Source organism: Neopsephotus bourkii, unplaced genomic scaffold (assembly GCF_033783945.1).
Source record: "Neopsephotus bourkii isolate Nb327-2 ecotype Australia unplaced genomic scaffold, CSIRO-AGI_Nbou_v1 NB_718, whole genome shotgun sequence".
NCBI classification, from domain to species: domain Eukaryota; kingdom Metazoa; phylum Chordata; class Aves; order Psittaciformes; family Psittacidae; genus Neopsephotus; species Neopsephotus bourkii.
The window spans coordinates 1945747-1969859 of record NW_026901217.1 but is presented as its reverse complement, the minus strand read 5'-3'; the positions used below and the strand labels follow the sequence as shown (position 1 = coordinate 1969859).

At 38.2% G+C, this 24113-nt stretch overlaps 1 protein-coding gene across 11 annotated transcripts in view; it reads left to right on the top strand.

The window, feature by feature from the left end:
• The window catches only part of SLC10A7 (solute carrier family 10 member 7), a 142098-nt gene that overhangs the window by 94331 nt on the left and 23654 nt on the right, over positions 1 to 24113 (top strand). For 4 of the 11 annotated variants that reach the window (XM_061354172.1, XM_061354175.1, XM_061354177.1 and 1 more), the window contains exons 6-9: positions 542 to 577; positions 9623 to 9706; positions 20475 to 20640; positions 23671 to 23722. In XM_061354172.1, coding sequence (XP_061210156.1) covers positions 542 to 577; positions 9623 to 9706; positions 20475 to 20640; positions 23671 to 23722 — 338 coding nt within the window. Of the gene's footprint in view, positions 1 to 541; positions 578 to 9622; positions 9707 to 20474; positions 20641 to 23670; positions 23723 to 24113 lie in introns of those variants that run through there. The other 7 variants (XM_061354174.1, XM_061354173.1, XR_009725530.1 and 4 more) reach the window with 7 other exon arrangements.

Genomic DNA, 24113 nt, shown 5'->3' with positions numbered 1-24113 from the left:
TCAGATGAAAGACTTGCCTTCTACCAGTGAGATGCAAAGTCTAATCAAGTGAAATGAGTTTTCAGATCTCAGCTCATTTCCTTGGGGAATGTCAGTTTACATTACACAGTCACGACACCTAATTCATCATGGTTGATGTGGCTTTTGCTCAGAAGAGGACCTGGGACTGGGTAGCATGGGACTTGGATCACAAGTACCCCTCTAAGGAGGAGCAGCTTAGTCAAGTTAAGATACAGTACAGTGAGGGGAGAGACTTAGTATGATTTGTAAAATAAATGATCTATATTTCTGTGCATCGGATTTTTTAGACTAGAAGGACTTAGGTGCAAAATGGAGAAAGCTAGAGGTAAAAAAGGGTATAATTTATAAAATGATCGGCATACAGATGTTAAAGAGCATACACCATGAAGAGCAAAGCTGAACTTGTTGCTTCATTTCTATGATGTTGAAAGATGTTTTTATATTTCCAGGCACTAAGGTACAAAGAAATAAAGACTATTCTGCTTCCCTGACTAACAGACTCTTCTTTTGTTTCTTCCAGGGCATTGTTATAACTCCACTTCTGCTTTTGCTTTTTGTAAGTATCTTGATTTTAAGATGTCTTTTTACTGACTAATCTTGCACCTCTTAGACAGCATTTTTAAGATATTGCTGTGGGTTCCGCAGTAGCAGTCGTTTTTCTCCTTCTTAGTAGCTGGTACAGTGCTGTGTTTTTTATTGCCTGAGAACAACACTGATAATACTGATGTTTTTAGTTGTTGCTCAGTAATGTTTACTCTGACCAAAGGCTTTCTGAGTCTTGTGCTCTGCCAGGGAGGAGGGGAAGCTGGGAGGAAGCAAAGACAGAACACCTGACCCAAACTAACCAAAGGGGTATTCCATACCACAGCCCATCATGCCCAGTATATAAACTGGGGGCAGTTACCTGGAAGGGCTAGATCACTGCTCAGGTTGGGCTGGGTATTGGTCAGCGGGTGGTGAGCAGCTGTATTCTCTTCCCTTGTTATTTCCCTTATCATTATTATTATTGGTGGTAGCAGCAGTGATTTTGTGTTCTACCTTAGTTACTGGGCTGCTCTTATCTCAACCCATGGGAGTTACATTCTTTTGATTCTCCTCCCTGTCCCTCCAGAAGCAGGCAGGAGTGAGCGAGCGGCTGCATGGTTCTGGGTTGCCAGCTGGGCTTAAACCATAACAGTTCTTTTTGGCACCCAATGTGGGGCACAAAGGGTTGAGATAACGACAGATCTGACCAGAGTATGTCTAGTCGTATTTGTGATAAGTATTCATTGTTTCGGATTAATAGTCACTCATCACAATGCTGATTTAGTGGCTCTCAAAGTTGTTGCTCTTTACCTCGGAGTTTCAGCATGTCATCCCTTACAGCCAGTATTTGGCATGTTAGTGTTCGTTGGTTGGGGGGCCTGGGCTAAGGTTCTTGTTTCATTGTACTTTATGGTATTGACTGGCACTGGAATGGATTGCCCAGGGAGGCTGTGAATGCTCTGTCCCTGGAAGTGTTCAAGGCCAGGTTGGACGAGGCCTTGGGTAATATGATTTAGAGCGAGGTGTCCCTGCCCATGACGGGGGGGGGGGGTTGGAACTTGATGATCATAAGGTCCTTTCCAACCCTATTCTATGATTCTATGACTTGTAATACAATAGACTCGTTGATTATGAAACTGATCTGGTTTGTGTTCCCAGTGTGATCACCACTTCTATACTTTGGGAGGTATATAACAGAAGTGTTCAGCAATTACACATCTCTTTTCACCTCCTCAGGTGGTCAGGCTGTGAAGGAGACATGCCCTTACCTTCCCAGCCCCCCTACCAGATCACTTTTGAACATCATTTGAGAGTTCTGAAGGTTCTGAATGGCCTTTGGGTACCCTTGAGACCTGTCTGCTAATTGTGATGGGGATTACAAAATTTGGGTGATATAACAGTGCTTTAATAACAAGGAAAATTTTTCTGGTCAGTATTTGAAATAAGCTGTCTCCCAGATAGGCCATCAGAATGTGTTGCAATGAATGCAAACACTACCTGTACTTCATTCTAAGGCGATCAAACCCGATAGTTCTGGTACAATTACAAAGTCATGTACTATTAGTCAGGCTGGGTGTTTGAAATACAGGCACTTGCCAAGTAAGCTGATTACTCAGTTGAGAGATCTTTGGAAAGCTTTCACGTGCAGGAGCTGGACAATATTATACTGACCCAAAATGGATGACAGGCCAATTGGGAAAGCATTGTTCAGGTAAACAGAGCCCTGCTTTTGGACAACTAAGCCCATGGGTATTTTTGTGGTGAGGTTAGTGAGAGCGCAGCAGCAGCAAGATACATTACTGGAGCCCTTGTGTACAGCTAAATGTGATCCTGCTTCCTTTCTGTTAGTTCAGGATTTCTTGTTCATCATTAGTCTTTAGTCAGGGCCTTGTTCCTTACAGTTCGTGTTAGAAGAAAAGGGAGAAGACCAGGTTTTATCTTCATACTGTATAAAGGTATGGGTATTCATCAGCATACAACAAAGATGCTTTAACAGATGGGTAGTGGTGCTTTAAGTCCCCTGTCAGGAAGTCTTGGTGCTTGAGGATTTGGTAGCATAAATGATAGGGAATGATGCAGATTGCCAAGTGAGGAATGTGGCTTTGTGAAGAGCAGGGGAATAGGCTGAAGCACTTCAACGATTTCAGCAGATGTATACATTGTCTTTCATGTTTATCTTACTAATTGCGTTATATGTAAGCCAGCACACTGGAAAGGAGGGCATGTGAGAAGTTAGTCTGAAACAATTTGTAAGTGGCATACAAGTGGCACGCTGTTTGTGGTAGCGATGCTTAAGCAGCATATGTACTGTACACAAATATAGCAGTGTATACTAAACTGGGATAAATAGTACTGTGAGAGTGACTGTAACATTATCAACTACTGCTTCAGTAAAGCTGTGTGGGAAGATCCTTATTTTACTATAACAAATTGTAATTCATCTGGTGTTCCTGTGTTTACGCAAGAACTGCTTTGACCATACTGTGTATATCAATGCACACTAGCAGAGTTTTCTTGATGTACCTGGGACGATAGACTTACTGTAGGTTGAAAAAGATAACTACTCTAGAAAAAAAAAGAAGTGGGGTTTATTATTCTTGCACTGAATTTGTTGCTATCCTCTTCTCTCCTGTATGAAACCTGTTTCTTTTATAGGCATTCATCCAGAGACTTGTGCCTTTGTTTCTAAGTGACTGAAGCTTCAGCTTTTTAAACTTTTGCTCACTGTCAACTTTCACCCTGCTGTATCTCACTGAGTTTTGGTGCTTTACATAGCCCAAAGGGATATTTTCTTTAGAAATTGAAATGTTAAGGAATGATCTGCATACCTTTTTAAGCAAAGATCTTTCCTTTGGTGACTTTATGGGCAGGTAACATGATATTCTGTTCCCTGAGTTGCAGTTTTCGCTGCTGCTTCTCAAAAGGGATGGTAAAATTTTGTGTGCAAGAACAGGAAGGCAAAGTGGGTGCCTCTGTTCTTCCTAGCAGCACTGGAGACACTTGTACGAGAAGTGTGTAAAATGCACTTTAATTGTTGTGCAGTGAGTAATTTAGGCATGCAACTTAGCCTTAAGGCTTAGTCAATAAAGATTTGGAATTTTCAAGTTTCAAGATAAAAGCTGCATTTACCTCAACAGTAGCTGGGCTGGGCTTCTGAACACCATTCAGGGACCTTTGAAGCCAACGCCTTCAACAAATTTCAGTTTCTAAGTTTGGTACTCATGAGCACTAGCACTGCCAGGGTCATACTGTGGTAGTCTGAACGCTATATTGCATTAGTGATCCTATTTGTTATCTCCCGGTGCACAGAGCATGAAATACCCTTAGTGCTGCCAGAAATAAAATATGTTCCTGTCCATTAGTTTGGTTTTGTTATATAGCTTAACTTGCAGTAGCAGTTACGGTTTAAATTTTGCCCTATGTGCACCAGAGGATATAATGTTCTGAACTGTCTTTTCTATTCATAATTGCCTAGTAATGTAAATATAAGTTGTTTAAATAATATTGATAAAGGCATGTTGAAGCTTATTATAAATAATGCATTTAAGGCAAATAATTTATCATCTTGAATGGAGTTGACCATAAGATTGTCAGTTACATTTCTGAAAAGTGCTTTTCTACTATGAAACACCAGGTGTAAAGCTTACTCAAAAGAAGCGTTCTAAAAGGTTCTGATGGATTTAATGAAACCTTAAATACTGTGCACATAATTACTAGACTCTATCCTTGAGAGGATTCACATCTAGACTTTAAAGAATAGCTGCCTTCACCACAGATTCCTCTGATTAACATTTTACTTAGGAAGCTATTGAATCTGTCTTCCAAATGCATTAATCGGCAGTATCATCATCCTCATGTTAACCCTTATTATTAACAGTTAATATGTTATATTCTCAGCAAAGATGTTATAAATGGGCAGTGTCCCATAAACTGTGTGTAATTGATTACAGTTCATATATTTGGTGAACAGGAGTGTTGAAACAAAGTGCTGTAAGATACATCAGTTTCAAGTTAACTCAGGGTTATGCTGTTCACATTTCTTTGCACAGTTCTGCAGTGTTTCATTAGTGATGGTTAGGAGGCTGTGTACCAAAGCATTCAGAGGAGGATGCTGTCCATCTTCCTCGTCTGGTCATGTACTTAGCTGAAACCGAAGGTAATTGATCATGAAATTTTTTTAAAGCAGAGACATAAGTTTTATTTTCTCAAAGGCATTTGGGGTGTATGGGAAGGGAGAGAACCACATCAACAATAAATTGAAGTGTAGACTAAATTTTGCTTTTGGAAATAACTATATTATTATCAATAAATAATGACTACAAATAGGTTAAGTAATGCCTGAGGAAGTTAGTCACTTGGGTATGACTGTCCGTCTTTGCTTATATGACTTGTTCTCCCTGTTCAGTTTAGTTACTTCCTTTAGTAATTGTATTAAAGGTTTGTGATTTGTAGTAACAGTTTATGATTTGAATTCTGAAGTATGGTGCATTTGGGCACATTTGCATTACTAAAAGTTAAACAAAAGATGTCATCATACTGTGAAGATAATAGTTCTGTGATCTCTTCAATAACCTCGAGATGTCAGCACCTTTTATGATGTTTCATCTGAAATACACAACTTCAGGAGCACTGCACTGTGAAACACTTGTAGCTGTATCATCTCACTTATATGTCCTTAGATTGTTATGAAAAACAGAAATATGTATGAACGTAGATTTCTTTTCATTAATGCCTCAGCAAGGTCATGTAATTTGGATTTGCCCTGGAAGCAAAATGAGCATAGACGCTGTGCTACCATGTAAGAGGATAATGCAGAGTGACCTTTTTTGTGTGAACAAACCACACAAGCTTATGATTTTGTTGACTGTATCCAGTATAAAAATACAAGAAGTCAGTCATCCGCACACCTGTTGGAACCAAATGTGATGCTGTGGTTTTTATGGTACAGTATCCCAGCCTTGCCACCTTCTTGGTATTGCCTTTGCTGCTGAGGCTTAGTGCCTGACCGGTACAGTCTTGTCAATAGGAGGAAGTACAGCTGGTTCGCTAGCAAAGTAATGTTAGTCAAGATCTGCGAATCTATGTAACTTTATTGAAAGCCATCAATGTTAGAGATAAGTATTTTACGTTTTTATGTACTTTACATTCTTCAGAAGCATGCCTGCAAATGAGTTAATGTGGAATGTTAAGGACCCAATGCAAAATTCATGTGTATTTTTAAACATACATTTGTCAAAATCCTTCCTGGAACCATCAGACATCACTCCCAAGTTTGCTTTTTCACTAAGGATGACTACTGTGATGTTTGTACCAAAATGGAATCTTCTATGGCTTTATCAGTTTTCTTCTTTTCTTGATTTATTCAATCATGTTGTGTTTTCTGGTACCCTGTCAAATGGCTTAATTTTATAGGAGGTATTTTTATGGTGGCATTGTAGTGATACCGTAAGTACTGGAAAGGAGCACTGCTGAAAGAGCTCAGGAGTAGACAGGTGAAGGAAAATCTGTGCAAGTATCACAGAAAACAAGTGAAAAAAAATTACTTGTGACTAAGGACATGAATGAAACTAGAAGTTGATTGAAATACTGCAGTTAAAATCTTTCCCATATAGTCACAATCTTTAAATTAAAACATCATTTAAAAAATTATTTCTCAATTTTTTGCCAAGTCTTCTCCAATGCCATGTATTTCAGGTAAATCCTTTTATTAAAAGGAGCTTTAATACATTTTTTTTTTTTAACAGGATTTCTACACACTATTCCTTGTTATTCCTCTAGCACTTGGTACTTGAGAGTCTGTATCAGTTAAATGAATCGTTAAATATGCAAATATTTTAGTAGCTGGAAAGCCATGGAAGTTGATAAGGAAGTTGCAGCTAATGGATTTTACTAGTATGTGACAAAAGGCTGATTACTGTGAGGGGAGAAAGCAGCATAGCAAATTAGCTATTAATAGATCAACTCCTTCATGGGGAAGATTTGAAGTGCATCGTTATTCCTGCCTGGTTATTTACCTCACCATTTCCTGTCTCTTTAATCATTAGGAAGACAAAATTCTCTGATCCAAACCCTTTACAATTAACTAGAACTTTTTAATGACTGCTATGAAATTTGTACTTGATAATTTTATTTTCAAATTCACCTTTTACTATATCCAACACAATTGGATACGAATTGTATTGGATAGAAATTGAATACAGATAGCAGTTAGAGAATAACAAGAGGGCTCTCCCTCTTCCTGACACAAAATACTGTAAATTTGCCTAGGTAGAATTTAATGTTTCTGTGGAAGACTTTCTTTTCTACTTGGTTATGCTCTTGAAATTTTCATCTATAAATGCTAGAGGAGCCTTTTAAGTACACATCCTGCTTCTACATGGCAGAAGCTAACTACACGTCTTTACAGGATCATAGAACAAGGATACCACGAGGGTCCTGTCCTGAGTCACCCAGTCTGCCTTTTTTCCCTTCTGTGCAATTCACCTCAAACCTGAACATGACCCAGATTATTTTTACAGCTATAAATCAGCAATTTGATTCTATGATGTCTTTCCACTGTTTCTTGCAGTAATTCTGTTTGTTTCCCTGTGAAGAAAGGTTCATTTTTAGGCATGGAGATTATTACAGCAAGGAGGGCAGCCAAATATAATGAGACATTTAAGCATAATGCTAATTTTTGTGCAATGCAGATCATCTAGGTGGTTTAAAAAAAACCAAAATAAATAATTTTATGACAGCAAATGGAGCACAGAACTTAGCTTGATCCAACTAAAACCTGAGTAAAATCATGTTTATTCATTCAGACAGAATAGTTGCATTTATGTATGTGTAGGTAGGTTTGAGTAACGTTTATATCAAGCTATTTGTTTCCTCTGTTCCTCAGCTCTCACTTCTTTTTCTCAAAGTGGATGTGACAAACATAGCCAAAGGAAGTTTGGAACCCAGGCAATGTCTGAGAGTCTGTGGGGCATTTTAGTTTGTGATTCTGATGTGTTTGCATACTACAAATGTTGAGACAATCCTGGTCAAGTTAGCATTCATTATTTTTAGCCTTTGTGATTCCTCATGGTTAGCCACTGTATTTCCAGAGTTAAAAGTCTTTTTATTCTGTGTGATTGAGAAATGCCTGCCTTCTCTTTTCTTCAGCTGTTATCTTCTGTGTCTCCTCTGTGAATAGATTTAAAATAAGGCCATGCAAGAGTTTATACATGTTGTGTAATTTACAGATTCTGATAAAAAACATTCCCCTGAAGTTATAATATACAGAAGGGAAACAGAGTTCAGAAGTCTTTTGGAAGAAGTAATGTCAGTATCACAGATGGGACAGGCAAGTCTAATGCCATAGTAGCGTATGAAGGACAGGCAGAGTCCAGCATACACACTGCTTCCAACTTCTGTTCCAGGTGTGTTATAGCAGGACCTCTTAAGGACTCAAGGCAAAACAGCTAGCTCCATATTAATGAATCATTTATTTATTTATTCATTTTGGACTGATAATGTGGATTTCTGTTTTGTTTAAAATCTAGTCAGGATGAGGTGGTTACCTGAAGTGTGTGCCTTTGGTGGTCCAGGTAATAGCGAGATGAGCCTGAAAGGGTGGGGTGAAGTTGATGAAGAACCATATGCTGATATCCTGATAGAGAAGATTGTTTCTTTGAATAAAATAATTTTCCTTAGTAAATTGATTTAGCATCCCAGCACAGTACCTGTAATCAGTTTCCAATTATGTAAAACTAAATTAAAAAAAAAAAAAAAACCCACCCCAAACCCCCCACACCCAAACCAAAACATATCCTCATATATACCAAATGCTTGAAGACTGTATTTAAGTAATATTTAAGAAAGCTGGCAAGACTGTTTCTGTTTGAATGGCTGCCTTTTTCAGCAGTGTACAATATTGCTGAACAGTTTTTCATTCCTGACTTAGAAGCTGATTATACATCCACTGCGCATAAAGCTTTTAAGCAAGTGAGAGAAGTCCAATCAAGGTTTTTATAAAAATGAACAAGAGCCACCGACAAAATGTCATAGTTTGTGAAGCTATGCAGAGGGGCCTGACATGTGGACTGCTTGGTGAGATTCACTCCTCTGTGACCCACACCGATTTTAAAGTTTAAAAATCTTCACTTTCATTTGAAAAAGCTTCTTTGAATACACAGTAAGTAATGCTTTTAGCTCCTCAGCACGTAGCAAAATATAAGTCCAAATAGAGTTTGAAAAACTAGGAACCTTTTAAAATTTCAGAAGCTCCTTACAAGAATTAAAACAACAAGGAGATTATGAGTGGTATGATAGTTTTCTGCTCCACTTTCTGCAAGGAATCATGCAGATTCCTTGCCTTGTGTCCCTTGGGAACAGAGTAGCTGCGCTGCCTGACTTCAGGTACTCATGTGAGTGATCTGAGTCTTCCCCTGCAAGCTTTTACTTCTCCCTCTTGACTTCATGGGGAATTTAGGCTCCTTAATCTCAGTGCTCTCATTTGCACCCTTCTTACAGACCAAAAGTCTCAGTGATGACATCATCTTCAGGTCCCCTCCAACTGCCTTCTGTGCCCACATTGCTAAAATTGGAGGTGATGGGGATGAGATGCTGTAGTTTATTAAATATTTTTACCTTAATTGAAGTAAAATATGTGAATGTCTTCACTATTTTTTTCTTATTTATTGAAATAGCTACATGAATTTTTGTTGCTTTTGTATAAATGGTAAGGTTAGTTGAGCTAGCTGCTTAGTTAGAAATATTCACTCCTGTCTTTTTAGACTATCAGCCTACAGATACTTATATAATTTACTTGGTATATATGTGTAGCAGGGTTTCAATTAAATGAATATTGATGGGACTATTACCTTAGGTCATAAAATAATCAACCAGAGATTGTTTCAGTTTTGTTACTATGGAATACCAAATGCTTTATTAGGACTTAAAGATGCATGCACCTGCTTCCAACTTTGCGCACATACTCCCAAGTTTTTATGTGTAAAGTAAAATAAAATGTATACTAATGTGTGATATATTTATGAAATTCACAGACACTAAGAAAAAGTGCAATATTAATGGTATATTTTTTATTTTGTAGCTTGGATCATCCTCCTCTGTGCCTTTTACATCTATATTCTCTCAGCTGTTTATGACTGTTGTAGTCCCACTTATTATTGGACAGGTATGTCTTTTAAATATACATTCTTATTTAAAAAAATAAGATAAAGAGAGCAATCTTAAAGACAGACTGGCAACCTGATAAGCTGCCACATAGGAACAGCCTCAGGACAGTGAAGTGTAATATCAGAGAAAAGATGCTACAGTGCTCCCTGGAGCCGCATTGATCTTTGTTGAGATTGAGCATCTGTCCCTCACTACTACAAACATACGCTACTGCATATTGAGAAGGGGGTTTGCGAACATAAAGTGGAAAAAATGGCAGCCCAGACTGTGAGAAATTCCAGCCCCATACAAATGAGCTTTGAGAATACTATATAGTCTTTTTTGTCACATGCCCTTTGCCTGGATGATGAAGGAAGTTCTCCCTGTATAGTATCTACTACTGATCATAGGAATAAAATTTCTTAACATTAAAAAACATACAAGGCTTAAATAGTCAGAAGTCAAGAATCCATAAAATTAAGGCTGCTTTAGACATTTTGCATATGCTTTACAATAAGGGTTTAATTGCACAATTGCAAACTATCCTTTCTCATGACTCCTATCACTTGTTACATTGAATGGGGAGTATTCATGGAATGAGAAGCTGTTCAACATTTTGTTTTATACTATTGTTCATGTTGTAACACACATCCTTGTTTTTCATGGGATTTGAGAGACATCTTTCACTGAATTTAGAGATACTAGTTGCAATGTAAGATTTTCTGTGACATTTGTCTCTGTAGTATCTCTTTTTTTCTTTCTTTTCTTTTTTTTAAACAAATGTTAGTGGTTTTTTTCTCCCACATCACAGTGGGACATTTCTATATAAAGACCAAAAATTTTCAGAAGTGTCCACTCGTCTTGGACACCAAAGCAGCCAAAGCATAATTGTTCCATACTTATTTGTTGTGCTCAGGGAGTATCAGTGGGATTTGTATTTCTTCCCCAAGGGGTACCATTGCTGATTCTAGCATGCAGTTTAAATCTGAGTTCAGCTGGAACTTTCTGAATTTTGTCAGCCTTAAGCAAACTTTGAAATGGAAAGTGTGGTTAAAATGTAGGCAAACAAGAACAGAGTCTGCAAAGGAGTGCCCTGGACAAGGTTAAAAATATCTGTCAATGCCTGTGCTATGTAGAAGAGTCCTATATCAAACTGTAATTGCACATTTCAAAATAAGCATGTACTGTAATTTCCCAAGGTCCTGGTGAAGTTTGTTTCTTACATGATCAAAAAACCTCACTAAAGTCTAATAAGAAGACGGCCATGATAAGCATTAAAATAGCCACCAGAATCAGTACCTGCATAACCTGACTATAACCATATAGTATGTAAAAGAAACATAATCCCTGTGTCCCTACAACATGCTCACATGTTTAGGGTTAAATGCCTGAGAATGTCCTTATTAATTAAGGCCACACAAGGTTGCTAATGAACTACCTGTGTACCACATTCTTACCTTGTGTGAACAAGCAAAAGTACTTGAATCTTCTCATCCTGAAAGGTTCAAAAACTGGAAGCTATTAATTGGAAGCCTTAGTTAGAATTTTCCAAAAAGAAATAGCATGACAAAGATCTAGTAATAAAGTAACCTATAGTGATGGAGTATCAGCAATCTGTACTGCAGTGTACCAAGTCTGAAGATAGTGGTAGATTGCTAGGCAAAGTGATTGCAAAATTTCAAGAGAGTTTTCGTCTCTGTCTATATATAATGGCATGTTACACTGGAAGATGTTCCAAGAAATTGCTATGTGAGCAAGCTGGTGGAGTTGCGGGTTTTTTTGGCTGCACCGAATAAGAAGGCTAAGTAACGTGAACTGAGCAGTAAGTGTATGAAGTAAGTGTTCTGAATGATTGTAAGTTCAAAATCAGAACTTTGATGAGACCTAACTGAGAACAGATGTGATAAAGACTGAAAGAAAAAAAAAAGATTCTTAAAACTTAAAACCTAAAACTCTGTAACTTGATCCCAAATTTACTGAAGAGTTTGTTTTTTATATGTACACTTTAACAAGAAATGGAATTATTCTCCTTTAAAAGTGTTTGAAACAATTTCTGAAAATGAACAGTCAAAAGAAATAGCTCACATTCCTCTAAGCATGAAGGTTTTGTTTCTAAAATTATTGCATGATTGTATCTGTTCAGAGGATAAAGAAGCGAAGAAATATTGAGGAAGCTACAGATGAAAAATTCCAAGGGTAGTTTGCATTGATTGTCTTGATAATGTAGAACTGTACAAAGGTAAACCAACTTGCCTAAACAGGAATAGAAGGGTTTTTTGAAGGTGGATATCCAAAAATAATGTGCAGTAATTATGGAAAAGCAATAAGCAAGAAAAGAACTGACACCAAGAGATAAAGAGATAGGTCTGCTTGCCCTGTATCCGGAGGTGGCATGGATCTGTTCTGATTAAATGGGAAGTTTTGCATTTAGTTTATAGACCACTGCTGACTCATTAGTGAACTGTTGCACATGCAGCACAGCAATGTTAGACTGCTTTGTGCATCTCAAGTTGCTCACTTTGGGATTTCAGGTGCATTAAGAGTTAATGGCCCACAATTCATAAATGACAGTTCCCACAGTTACATCTAATTTATCTTTGCTTGCCCACAAAGTTGATTCCTTACATGCAGTCATACTGTTCAGCAAAGTCAGTGGAGGGATGCCTGGAATGGTTACCTGGTAGCAAAGAGCTTGACTGGGAGAAAGAAACCTTTGTGATTGGAACCTGCCTGCTTGGAGGATTGCTCCTATTCAGCCTTCCTAACTCAGCTGTGATCAACAGAGGCTTTATGCTCAATCCCCATCAGTGCTAAACGGAGAAGGCTGCTTAAAGGAAGCATTCTCCAAGGGCTTTATTTTCCTTTAAAAAAATCTCACCTCTGGGAAAACCTGTGTTGCCTAAATGCTCATTTCCTGAGCAGGCTGCAGAACGGGCTGTTTCAGCAGCCCCTGGGGTATAAGGAAAGCAGATCAGAAGGTGCTTTTTGGTTTGTTTTGTTTGTGGTTTTTTGCTTGCTTTGTGATAAAATGTATCTAGATTTTTGGTTGCTTGGCTGACTTGTCAGAATTTTTAATGATGGCTGGGAGAAAGAAGTCACAATACTGTAATTGATGCTTATTTTCTACTGTTTCTTGAACATTTTTTTCAGTGTGGCAAGAGTGCCGTTGACAGGAGTCAAAGATAGTTTTCTAGCTGCTAACAGTGAAATACATAAGAGGCTGCAGTTACCAGGCTCTGTTCAGGTGATGGCTGCCATTTGTTAGGTAAAGAAAGGACTGTTAGAGGATGATGAAGGTATTACGTTACCAGAAAGGCACTGAGTCTGTTACTGATAGGTGGCCTTCAATAAGAGAATTGCTCTGTTCTTCAGAGATCAGCAGGTTGTGTAAAGCTAAAAACCGGTATGACCTGCATCCTGTCTATAGATGTGTTTTGCTAATTGACAGTATGATGTTACTCAAATCAGTATTGCTAGTATAATACTGCATTTGTATTTATAGAGCAAGACATCTCTGACAAGAGCTCTTGAAGAGAGACATAATCTATAGTATTTTATAAAGATCTAATGTTGTATAAGCCTTGAAGATCTGTAGTGTGTAAGAGGTTGTTATTTGTGCACCACTCTTGTATACCTCTAAGGGGAATTTGAGAATACTTGTTATATGAAAAACATGGTAGTAGATATTTCATAGAAAAGATTTTTGAATTTGTTCTGGCAGCTTGAAGGTCTGATTATCTATTCTTAGGTAGCAGAGTTCTGATGAAGATTGCTGCTCCCAGGCTGTTGTGATTTTGATAAAATAATTGTTTCCCTGTCTATAGATGTTTGGAATACTTTTAGCCAGCAAAATGTAAGGTTTTGAGAAATGTACAAGCAGTTTCTTCATGACCAGTTGTGAGATTTGGGTGAAGACTGTTGTTCCTTTGCTTATTTTTTTCTTCTTAAGTGACAGATAACAGGAACAGTGAAAACCACTGCAGTATTTCTTTTCCCCTTTTTGCAGACTTGCTCCATTCCAAACACCTAAGTGCTTATGACAGACTTTTATTTTATGTTTTATATTAAAGAGCGATTTATGATTAAATGTTAATGAAATAGAATTTTCACTGTGCTTTCATTATATTCTACTAGTTTGAACATTTTTCAAAGCAGCACACCAAAACCCACTGTTTTCTATGAATAAATAATAAAAAGCTTGTCTGTACATTATCATTCATGCATTCTCTAGTTGCCCCATTGGTAATTTGTCTGCCAGCATAAAGTGGGCACTTCACATTAAACAGACCTTAACTAAAGCTAAAATTAATGTTATGATTCTAAGTAGTTCTTCTTCCCAAATCTGTAAAATGAAGCCAGTTGTACAGAAGCCCTTGCTGAATCTAGTCACACAAAAAAAGTCTTGATGTCCTACAAGTAAAGGATTTTAAGTGCCTTCTGCATCATTGCCCAAAATGTTCCAGAGGAACCCTATCAGCATTTGGGAGGTGTGCTTATAAACACAACTCTAAAAGGTGCTACACTGCAATACAAGTTGTCAGTGAAATTGAAACTCAAAACCTTAGCAGTCTATTTATTTTTAAAGAATAAGAAATTGAAAGGGAAAGGTAGGTGGCAATTATTAGGGAGTAGAAGGTGCTATTCCCCTAAGCCTAATGTTTGTTTATAGTGGGTGAGTGGAAGAAACAACAGCTAAATAAACTGTTATAAAAAGGGAACAGTGTCAAATCCTTTTGTTCTTGTAACTTAAATCCACAGGGAAGTAGCCCTACTTTCTCTTTAAAGTCCAGGGAAGCTGTGGGGAGGAGGAGTGGTACCCTGGGAGATGAGTGCTTCAGGCAGCTTGTTGCGGAAAACAAAGATGGCAGATAAACACCCTTCAGACCAGTTTGTTCCCTTCTGATGCCTGCCAACTCCGACAGGGAACAGAACCTAGTCTCCACAGAAACACAAAACATGAAGAAAACATGTACCCCTGCTAAGGGCTCCCTTCACATTTTTGCCATGTTGCACCTGTTTGTAAGGTTTTAAAGCAATAGTTGTAAATTACCCCACAATATGAAAGTTAATTTTGAAAATGGCCTCATGTGGGTTTTGTAAAGCTTGAATTGAGGGTTTGTATGTGTCAGAAGCTACCTCCTGGGAGTAAACTGACTGACTAATGGAGTAAGATAGCTTTTAGGGGAGTTTGGTAAGCTGAGTAAAGAAAACAAGATGCTTGTAAAAAAAGATTATTTTTTTTTTTTAACCCCAGATGGCAAAAAATGGCTTTTTTCCCATGCTGTCCTCAGAAAAGAAATACTGGATTGCACACACCATAGAATAAGGGTAGATTTGACATTTGTTCGTGTCCTAGAAGCTCTAGGGAGGTGGGTGAACTTAGGACATTTTGGGACTTTGTAACATATAAAGTTATATGTTATAACTTTATAACATATGTAAGTGAGAATGCATGCCTCCACACAGGTAGGGTCCTATGAAAGTAACAGTACAGGGTCTGGCTGAAGTGGTACGAGCTCTGCTTTGGAAAAGGGTCTTGTGCATTTGAACCACGATGCAGACCTTGGATATTCAGAGGGAGGCTATGCTGCAGAAATCTGTGAAGGATGTTCTATCTTATTTATGTCATTTCTGCAACCCACATAATCTCCCTTCCATTCCAGTATCTGATCCTTTCTACTAGTTTTCCACAGTTGCTGTCATCTTAGTTTACTTTGTTTTTCCACTTTTTCCCCCTTTCAAGTCTTCCAGGCTTCACCAAAGAAAGTAGTTGCCAATATTTGATGCAGTTGTTTGTCTTGGTTTTGCCATCACTGCATAATAGATATCGAGAAGATATTAAACTGTTGCAAATATCCAGCCCCATTCGAAGCTTTTCAAGAGAAAATTTTGCATTACAGAGTTCATTCCAAAGGTCTGTTGCTATAAGTAGTAATGTTATTAAAGAATGAATTAGGTATCTTACCTTAAAAGACAAATGAAATAAAGTAACTGATGCATTTAGGTATAGTGATTATCCAGCATAGTTTTATCTTGTTTGTTTGTGTGCTTCAACATTCATTTTTCAATTGAAATGGTAAACCCCAGGTGTTTTTCCGAGGTGTTTAGAAGTACATACCAATACATATTAAGCAAGAGGAGCAGAAATGCAGTAAAAACATTGTAAATTCTGTTAAAAATTCTATCAATCCAAAAGGGTTTACAGAATAAGGAAAAATGGACTTTATGTAATGATGTAAACCAAGAGATATTCCTGTGTGTGTAACAGAAACAGAAAAAGTGACTTCACAACCATTCCCCTTTCCCCTCCTTTTTTTTTTTTTAATCATGGGATTTAAAAAAGAAAACCACCACCAAAAAAAAAAAAACAAACCAAACAAAGAAAAAACAATTTGAAGATCTAGATAGTTTTTAGAAGATGTTCTGTATTACAGATGTCAGAAATTACTCCATTCCATATAAGTGGGGGTGGGGGAGCTCCTTGTCCTCTTTAGTTTAATTAATAATGAACATTAATGAATTACATTGTTTATTGCATTTTTCATCTTGCATGTCCAGCACTTGAACAGACAGGTGGAAAGAGTCTGGTTGTATTTTACTGACAAATTTCTTTGGGTATGCAGTGTGACTGTTATGAAGGTAGAATTAGATAAGTGAATTGTTTTTCTATAATATATCTTCTGCTATTTTCCTGTATGATTTTATAACAGATGAGCATTATTTACCTGCTTTCCCAGAATAGCAGATTGTGTTTCTTTGTGCAGGGGATGTTAAGTGAATTAAGCATATGAGCAGTAATCCCATTTGTTTAGGGAGGCTGGTGTTTAGACAAGGAGGTTAGGGCAGGATACGGAGAAGTCTGGATGAGAAATGCTGTGTATGTAACCATTCTGGTAGAAGAACTAAACTGAAATGGGGACACTACTGTTAATTCATGTGTAATTACATTCCTCTGTTGTTAAAAATTAAATCCTGGGCAAGAGGGAAGTTTGAGCCTGGAGCTGCATTTTGAAGCAAATTTGAGCTGACGCCTTTCCAAAAAACTTTGGAGATTGCCAGGACATAGTCACCAGGATGTAGTTGCCCGATGGGCACATTTATGTCCTTTTATCATCCAATTTTCTGTGAGGTTATCACTATCTTTCATAGAATCATATAATGGTTAGGGTTAGAAAGGACCTGAAGAACATCTAGTTCCAACAAGCTATTTATGAGCTATCACCTCCTATAAGGTCTTGCTTCTCTTCTTCTCTCCACTAAACTATAGTTTGAAGAAAGGATTCACCATGCACTGTTCTTTCATGTGTAACCTCTGGGTCCCCTATCAGGAACTCCTTGGTCTTTGGGGCTGGCATTTGAATCTGCATCAAAGTCTCACTCTTATCTCTGTCTGCAATTGCTCCTGCCCAGTAATTTTTTTCCATTCTCAACTCTGTTATCCTAGAGGCGCTACCACCGCCACTGATAGGCTTGGCCTGGTCAGCTGCGGGTCTGTCCTGCAGATGGCATTGGCTCTGTCAGACAAGGGGGAAGCTTCTGGCATCTTCTCACAGAAGACACCCCTCCAAAAACTTGCCATGCAAACCCAATACATCCCGGTTTTGCTCTTTTCCATCAGGGTGCCATTCTGATGCATCTATTTTGGATGTCAGTTATTCATATTTCTTCCCTAGGCTGTAAGTTCATCTTTTCACAGAAGTATCAGTTCAGACATTTTCTCAGCCAGTTGCCTATCAGGTGTTTGTCCCTCCTTTGTCCCCCATTGTATTGATATGTACTGAAAAACACTGGACTTAGTTATTTTAACTGAGAGGCGGCACATCAGCATGGAGCCTGAGTCTGGCATCCTTCATACAGGCCATAACATGCAGAAATGATTGTATTAGCTTTGGCTGTGTTTGCAGACAAATGAAGCTTAATATCTCTGCCCAGGCTGCACATTACCTATGAGATTCTTTATTTAATCATTTCACTCTGCATTGCTCATCGCTTTTCAACCTCTATTAGACTTCCTGTCAGAGAGTGCCAGCACCAGAGAACAACAAGGTTTGCTGGCTGGCTGTCTGTGTGCTTCAGTGTGTCTTGTCTTTATTGTATTTGTGTGATTTATTGTTATTTCACTACAAATATTTGCAATATATGTATTTTTTTTAAGTTCTGTGTTAACCCTGAAAAGTTATAGAACTGGGATAAGAATTAAAAGGCTTTCAAAGCATCCTTGTCCTGAAGCAACTCTTCAGGGCATGAATAAGTAACAAATGGATTGTTTTTCAGTCAGAGTGAATCAGCTGACACAAGCTTTCCTGTGAAAAATCTTGCTGAGTTTTTACAGATACCTGTAGGGTTATAATTCTCACTTCTGAAGTTATGCAATAATTTAGATTAGCTTGAATGAGTGACCACAGGCTGACTCAACCTCTGAATTACAGATCTTCTTGAGCCTTGTGGGAAGCTCAGGGTGTATTGGATTCTGTGTTAGAGAGGACATATTTTGACCCTTTTTGCAGTATACATTTAGCACGACACTGGGTTGATTAGATGATTTCCTGAAGCCAGAATTTCAATCTTCTGGGTCCATCTGTGTAAATTAGTTTTGTTTTTTTTTAATACAATGTGCAGTAAGAAACTGCACTGATATTTAGGGTTGTTTATTCACAATAATTCCAGATTAGAGGTGAATATTTAAGGAGGAGATCATCTGATTGAAGATTTTGAGGAAATACTGCTTGCGGGTTCATTTGTAAGTCTTTTTTTCTTTCTCTTATATGTCGTTATAAATATATGTATAAAGGTATTAATGTCATGTACGTTATAACCTTGTACAGACACAAGGTTGTAGGGTTTTTTGAAATAAATACCTCCAGTATAAGTTGCACTGTGGCATAATTAACTATCACTTTTCTTTTTCAACATCTCGTTACGTTCAGTATAAATCTTGTGGAAGGACCATAAATAAATAGCTGTTATCAAGTGGTTTTTCTTTTTCCCAATGTGACCTTAATTTAGGGGATAATAGGGATTCTTTTAAACTTCCTTAGAAAATACTCACTTTAGAGGTGAATGACTTTGCTTTTTGCTTCTGATAATATCAGAGCCCCAAATCTGCTCAGATTAGACTAATCTGGTTTCCCACTTGATGTCTTTCACACTGCATGCCACATGTCTTCACTCAGCTTTCTTGCCTGTCTTTCATCAGTGCAGTCTCTTATTCCTATCCAATGGCTTATACAGAGGTGGCCAAAGGAGCTCCGCTGAATGCTCATTCAGAAGTGTGCCCGTATATTCTGAGTCGTGTTCTCTCTTTAACATCTGGCAAGTGTGAAATTTTAAAGTTGAGTATTTTCACCGGGGTGCTGAGCATTCCCTTACATGGTTTCCAGTAAATCTATTCTTTTTCATCAGCGGGAAGCTTAGCAGTGCTGGGAGGTACGTGCTGGTCTTCAGCCTGCTTAGCTCTGCATGAACCCCATGTGCCAGATTTTTAGTATGTGCCCTGCCATGTGGTTGAAGAAGTTTGTTTGCTGTGATGACTGGTATAGCTGCTTCCAGGACTTCCTTGTTGACCTGCGAACAAGTTGGGAAGGCAGAAAGGAAAACTGGCATCTGTGAGGTCAATCCCACAGCTTTGGTAGTTAGTGTGTGAAAAGGTCCTGTGGCAGCACTGGTGATGATGCTTTGCTATTAATCTTGAATACCACTAAAGTGTTCCATATTATTAAGGGTACTGCTGTGGGAAAGTAATGTGACACCTTTAGAGCCCTCTGGTAGAACTATTTCAGGATCTTATACTATTATTGCTGAAAGAGCATGATAACAGAGAACATTGTGAGGTCTCAGGAGAAATTAGGCAAGATAATGTGATTGCTGAAAAATTAACACAAGTCGCAGCTGTCTGATAAAAGCTTTAAAAAGTTTTTTCAAACCATATAAAGTAAAGAGAAAAGCTAACAGCAACTCCCCAGGCAGGACCAAAATAGATGCATTGTATCTACTGAGGCTTAGTCCAGTAGTATTTGTCATAATTTGAAAGTAGTGGTTACTTTAAAATTTACAGTTGTTTCTAAAAAAGTCTTGAAAAATAACTTCAGATCCTGTTTCCTGAAAGTGCAAAAGTTCCACTAAGTACAGTAGGTTTCCTTGTTCTCATGTGTTAATTCTGGTATTCTAAAAGCGTGCAAATGGCATTTGTCTTTGGATTTACAAAAACTCTAGATATTCAGAGTCTGAATTATTTAAACTCCCACAACACATGCACTTTTGCTTTTCAAGCTTGAGTTATAATTTAATTAAAAACTTCTGGTGCATTGCTAGCTATTTAAATATTAAAATGTTCCATGGATCACTTTCGATTATCTACCGTCATGAAATTCCTGAAGATGTCAGATTTTTAAGATTCCCAAAGTTGCACTTGGAATTGTCTGTTGATGCAAAGGGGACTGTGATAATTACATACATCCATTAGTATCAGCAGAGGAGATAAACTTTGGGGAGGCTTAATGGGCATGTCTCAGTGACAGCTAGCAAAGAACATTTGGCATGATTAAGGATGGATTTGAATGTACTTGAAAATATACTCTCATTATGGACGCCCAGTGGAAGTTGCACTACAAATGTTAAATTCCCCAGAAGAAGAGTTGTGTGGCAGGGAAGCTTTGAAATCCACTGTGGCCGTCATCCAAATTACTCTCTTCTCTTTGTGTCTTTCCGCTGTCACATTCACTTTGTGATGCCCAACTTGGCTCCCTGCATCTTTGAAAAGAGGCAACCTGTTGTTTTCTGTGTTTCAGATTGTCCGAAGATACATCAAGGACTGGCTTGAAAGGAAGAAGCCTCCATTTGGTGCAATCAGCAGTTGCGTGCTCCTGATGATCATCTACACAACATTCTGTGATACTTTTGCCAATCCAAATATTGACCTTGATAAATTTAGCTTGATTATAATAGTGTTCATAAGTAAGTTCAGCCTTAAAGCATATCTTTTATTTGCATTTCAGGTGTATAATGAGCTATATGTACTAGAAAGGGTAGCACTGCAGGGATACTGGCATGGGGCTAGAGCTTGTACCTTTAATGCCTCTAGTAAATCAGATTAACAGCCTTCTTAGGGGCTGGATACTTCTAGGGGATTGAGTAAGCATTTAGAGAGGGATAAACCCTGCTATTCATGTGTGTGGGGGCTTGTTCAGTGGTACTACCTTCCTCAAGGGGTATGGTACTACTTTCCAGGTGTTTACAGCCGTTCTGTTTTGGCTTCTTTGTTATTAAACAGACATAAATGCACAGATGTTGCATTCCAATCAGAAAGGAAATATTTGGGTTTGAGCTGTTACTCAAAAGCACTGTGATAACTTCTAAATTGTTCTTCTGTACCATATTATGGTTGGACCAGATGATCCTTGAGGTCCCTTTCTAACCTGGTATTCTGTAAGTCTATGATTATAAATGTAGAAACTAGCTGGGAGTTTGCATGTGTTGGTATATTTCTGTGGACAAACGCATTTCTTGCGGAGTTTGTTTTAGAAGCACTCTAGTCATCCAGCCTTGAATAACATGCACATGAGAATAGACTGCTGGTATCCTTGCCATCAGTTAAAAATACACTTGCAGATTGCTACCTCCCAGAGAAAGGCAGGGTTATACAGTCACTGTCTCCTCTCCCAGTAGGGAATTCCCATCTTGCTTCAGACTGTCCAGAGACAGGAGTTTCGATTTGCTTGGGGGAGAGGTAACTACAGTATACTACAGTATAAATCACATCTCATACACTCAAAAGCTGTCAGATTTCACAAAATCAATGTATCATCTACCTTGAAGTGTGCGTATGTGCACTTTTCTGTCTAATAAAAATAATGTACCTTCTATAACTCTAACCTCTGCTCAAGTAGGAAATTTGCCCCGCCATTTGTGGATCACTTCTTATTCTGTCCCAATTGTGGCAGTGTTCTGGATTATGAAACACTATATGTGTGTAAAATACTACATGGAATTGTAAATTGTACTGTATAAATACTTTATTCTGAAAGCAAAGCAGAAGAAAGGTATGCTAAGGCGCTTTTTACAAAACGAAGAAAATACTTGTTTGCATAGGCACCTGAGAAAGGCCCACATGCCAGGTGCACTTACATCAGTGCAGAACTGTCAGCAAAAAAAGAGGGATATGGAAATTTTCAACTCTGACTTCACATGCAGAGGAACTCAGACTGAAGTAATTTTATGTTACTGTACTGGCTGCTCCTTTGGAAAAAAAATGCTCTTTTTCAGTTAAAAAGGAATGTTCTGTCTTGAACAGTTGGTGTAGAGTGGTTGCTTCCATTGCCTTTCTGGTCCTTTCTTTTGTTTCTCTGCAAGACAACTCTGCATTTGTGCTATGAGTTATTATAGATACTATTTGCAGTGCAATACACTGAAATCATTCTGTATACATTTTCATTGCCAATGTGCATAACTGGAGTTTCCTAGTAAGAATATTAATGTAAGCATTGAAACTGCTTGGAACTTACTAGACATTTGGTTTTTTTTCTCAAATATTTGTAAAACAGAGAAAACAAGGAAGTTGTGAATATGAATTTGCACATTTTATTCTAGAAAAAGTTCTGTATTGCCATTGGATGTGTGTTATACCAGGATGTGAAATTAGCACGAAGAGTTTGAGACGAAACTGCATTTACGATTCTGCTGATTAATGTTTTTATGTAATTTCTATGTTAATATTCTAGCCACAGCAAAATATGCACAGGGGATAATTGGTAGCAACACATGCTTATTGCTTTACAGAATTATACATATTAAGGGATTTTTTTATGTGCATATTAGATTAATGTACTTAGTTGCAGAAAAATTGTAATTCATGAACGATGGATTGCTTCATGGGGGAAGAATTAAGTGCATGCTGAGGTGACATTTACACATCCTAGGAAATGTATGTAAGAGAATGGAAAATGTCACTGGTAATAGCTAATATCCCTGCCATGTTCCCCAGTTGTAAACTGGGGTCAAAATCAAATGTATTGTCTTAGCTTTCACTACCCTGTGGGACACATTAGCCTTATTGCATTAGCAAGTTTTGCAAGGAAAAGGGAGAGGACCCACCTCAGATGGGCTGTAAGCAAAAGCCCTTCTCCCATAGTCTGCAAACATCCTGGAAAAGTCTGTGTAGGTCTCAGGGTTTCTTCTCCAGCTCTGTGGGGAGTTCCTGCACTGTGGCATGATGCTCTGTCTCTGCAGTTCCAGCAGCTACTTACATTACAGTGGGGAAGCCACCAGCTTCTCCCCACATCTCTGCAGACTGAGCATGGGCTCTGTGCATCCCACAATGTCTGTGGGTATCAGGAGAGCTGGCAGAGAGGAGAGCTCCCCTCAGGATGCTCAAAAACTACCCACACTTACAAAGCTGGCTGAGCATGAATGAAAGCTGCTTTGTTTGATGTACACTGGCCAGTCCAGGAATTAGTCTTTGTCTCAGAATGAAAACAGCTACGATGATCTTCCCTTTGTTGTGATAATTCATTGGGAGAGTAATATACCCAGTGTGTGAGAATAGTTATTGTGATCAGATCATGTTTACACACTGTACTTTCTCCTCTTAAATGGAAAGGGGGTAAATTTAAATACTTGGCCACCAGACTATGTCTGAGAGATTTTATTGTGTCAACACAATAAGCAAAACTAGTGCAAACAGATGTGCAGTGTGCAGGAGCAAACTTTCCTGCTATTCATTGTGTCAAGAAATACTGGATCAGATGAGTTACCTCAGGAAGAACTTGTGTAGCCCCAGTATTAACTAGCTTCCTTGGATGTAATGATATGTATTGTTCTTCCAGACAGTATTTAAAGGTTATCTGTTATTGAGTTTTTTTGGCCTTAGTTCTGTCTAGCTTATTATATGCTGCATGGGAGCAGAAGGCATGTACACAGCAATTGCTGAGATTTAAGTGATCTTTACTTCTGTGATCTAAGTCTAATTTTAATGTGTTTCTCTTTCAGTATTTTCTATTCAGATGAGCTTCATGTTTTTGACTTTCCTCTTCTCCACAAGGTAATTGAATGTGCTGAATTAGAACCCTCTAAGTATTTGTTTTGTGTGATATCTCTGGTTTGGGTGTTACAGTTTATGCAAATGTGTAAGGGCAGGTTTCTGAATAGGGGTGACCTCATTTTGGTATTTCATATTGTCCTCACTGCATATTCTCTGTTAGAGTTTCATAGGCTAAGAGAGCAGGACCTGAATTCTGTCCTTTCTTGTGTGTTAATTACAGAGTTGTTAAATCTCAATCAATCACTGCTATACCTCATCCACTGAAAAAAATGGATTTGCACAGATGTCACTGAAGGTATAATTTGCCCTGCAGACATGCTGATGACATATGAGAGAGAGAACACAGTTTGACTTTATGCATCTCAAGATACATTTGCTGGGCTGGCAATTC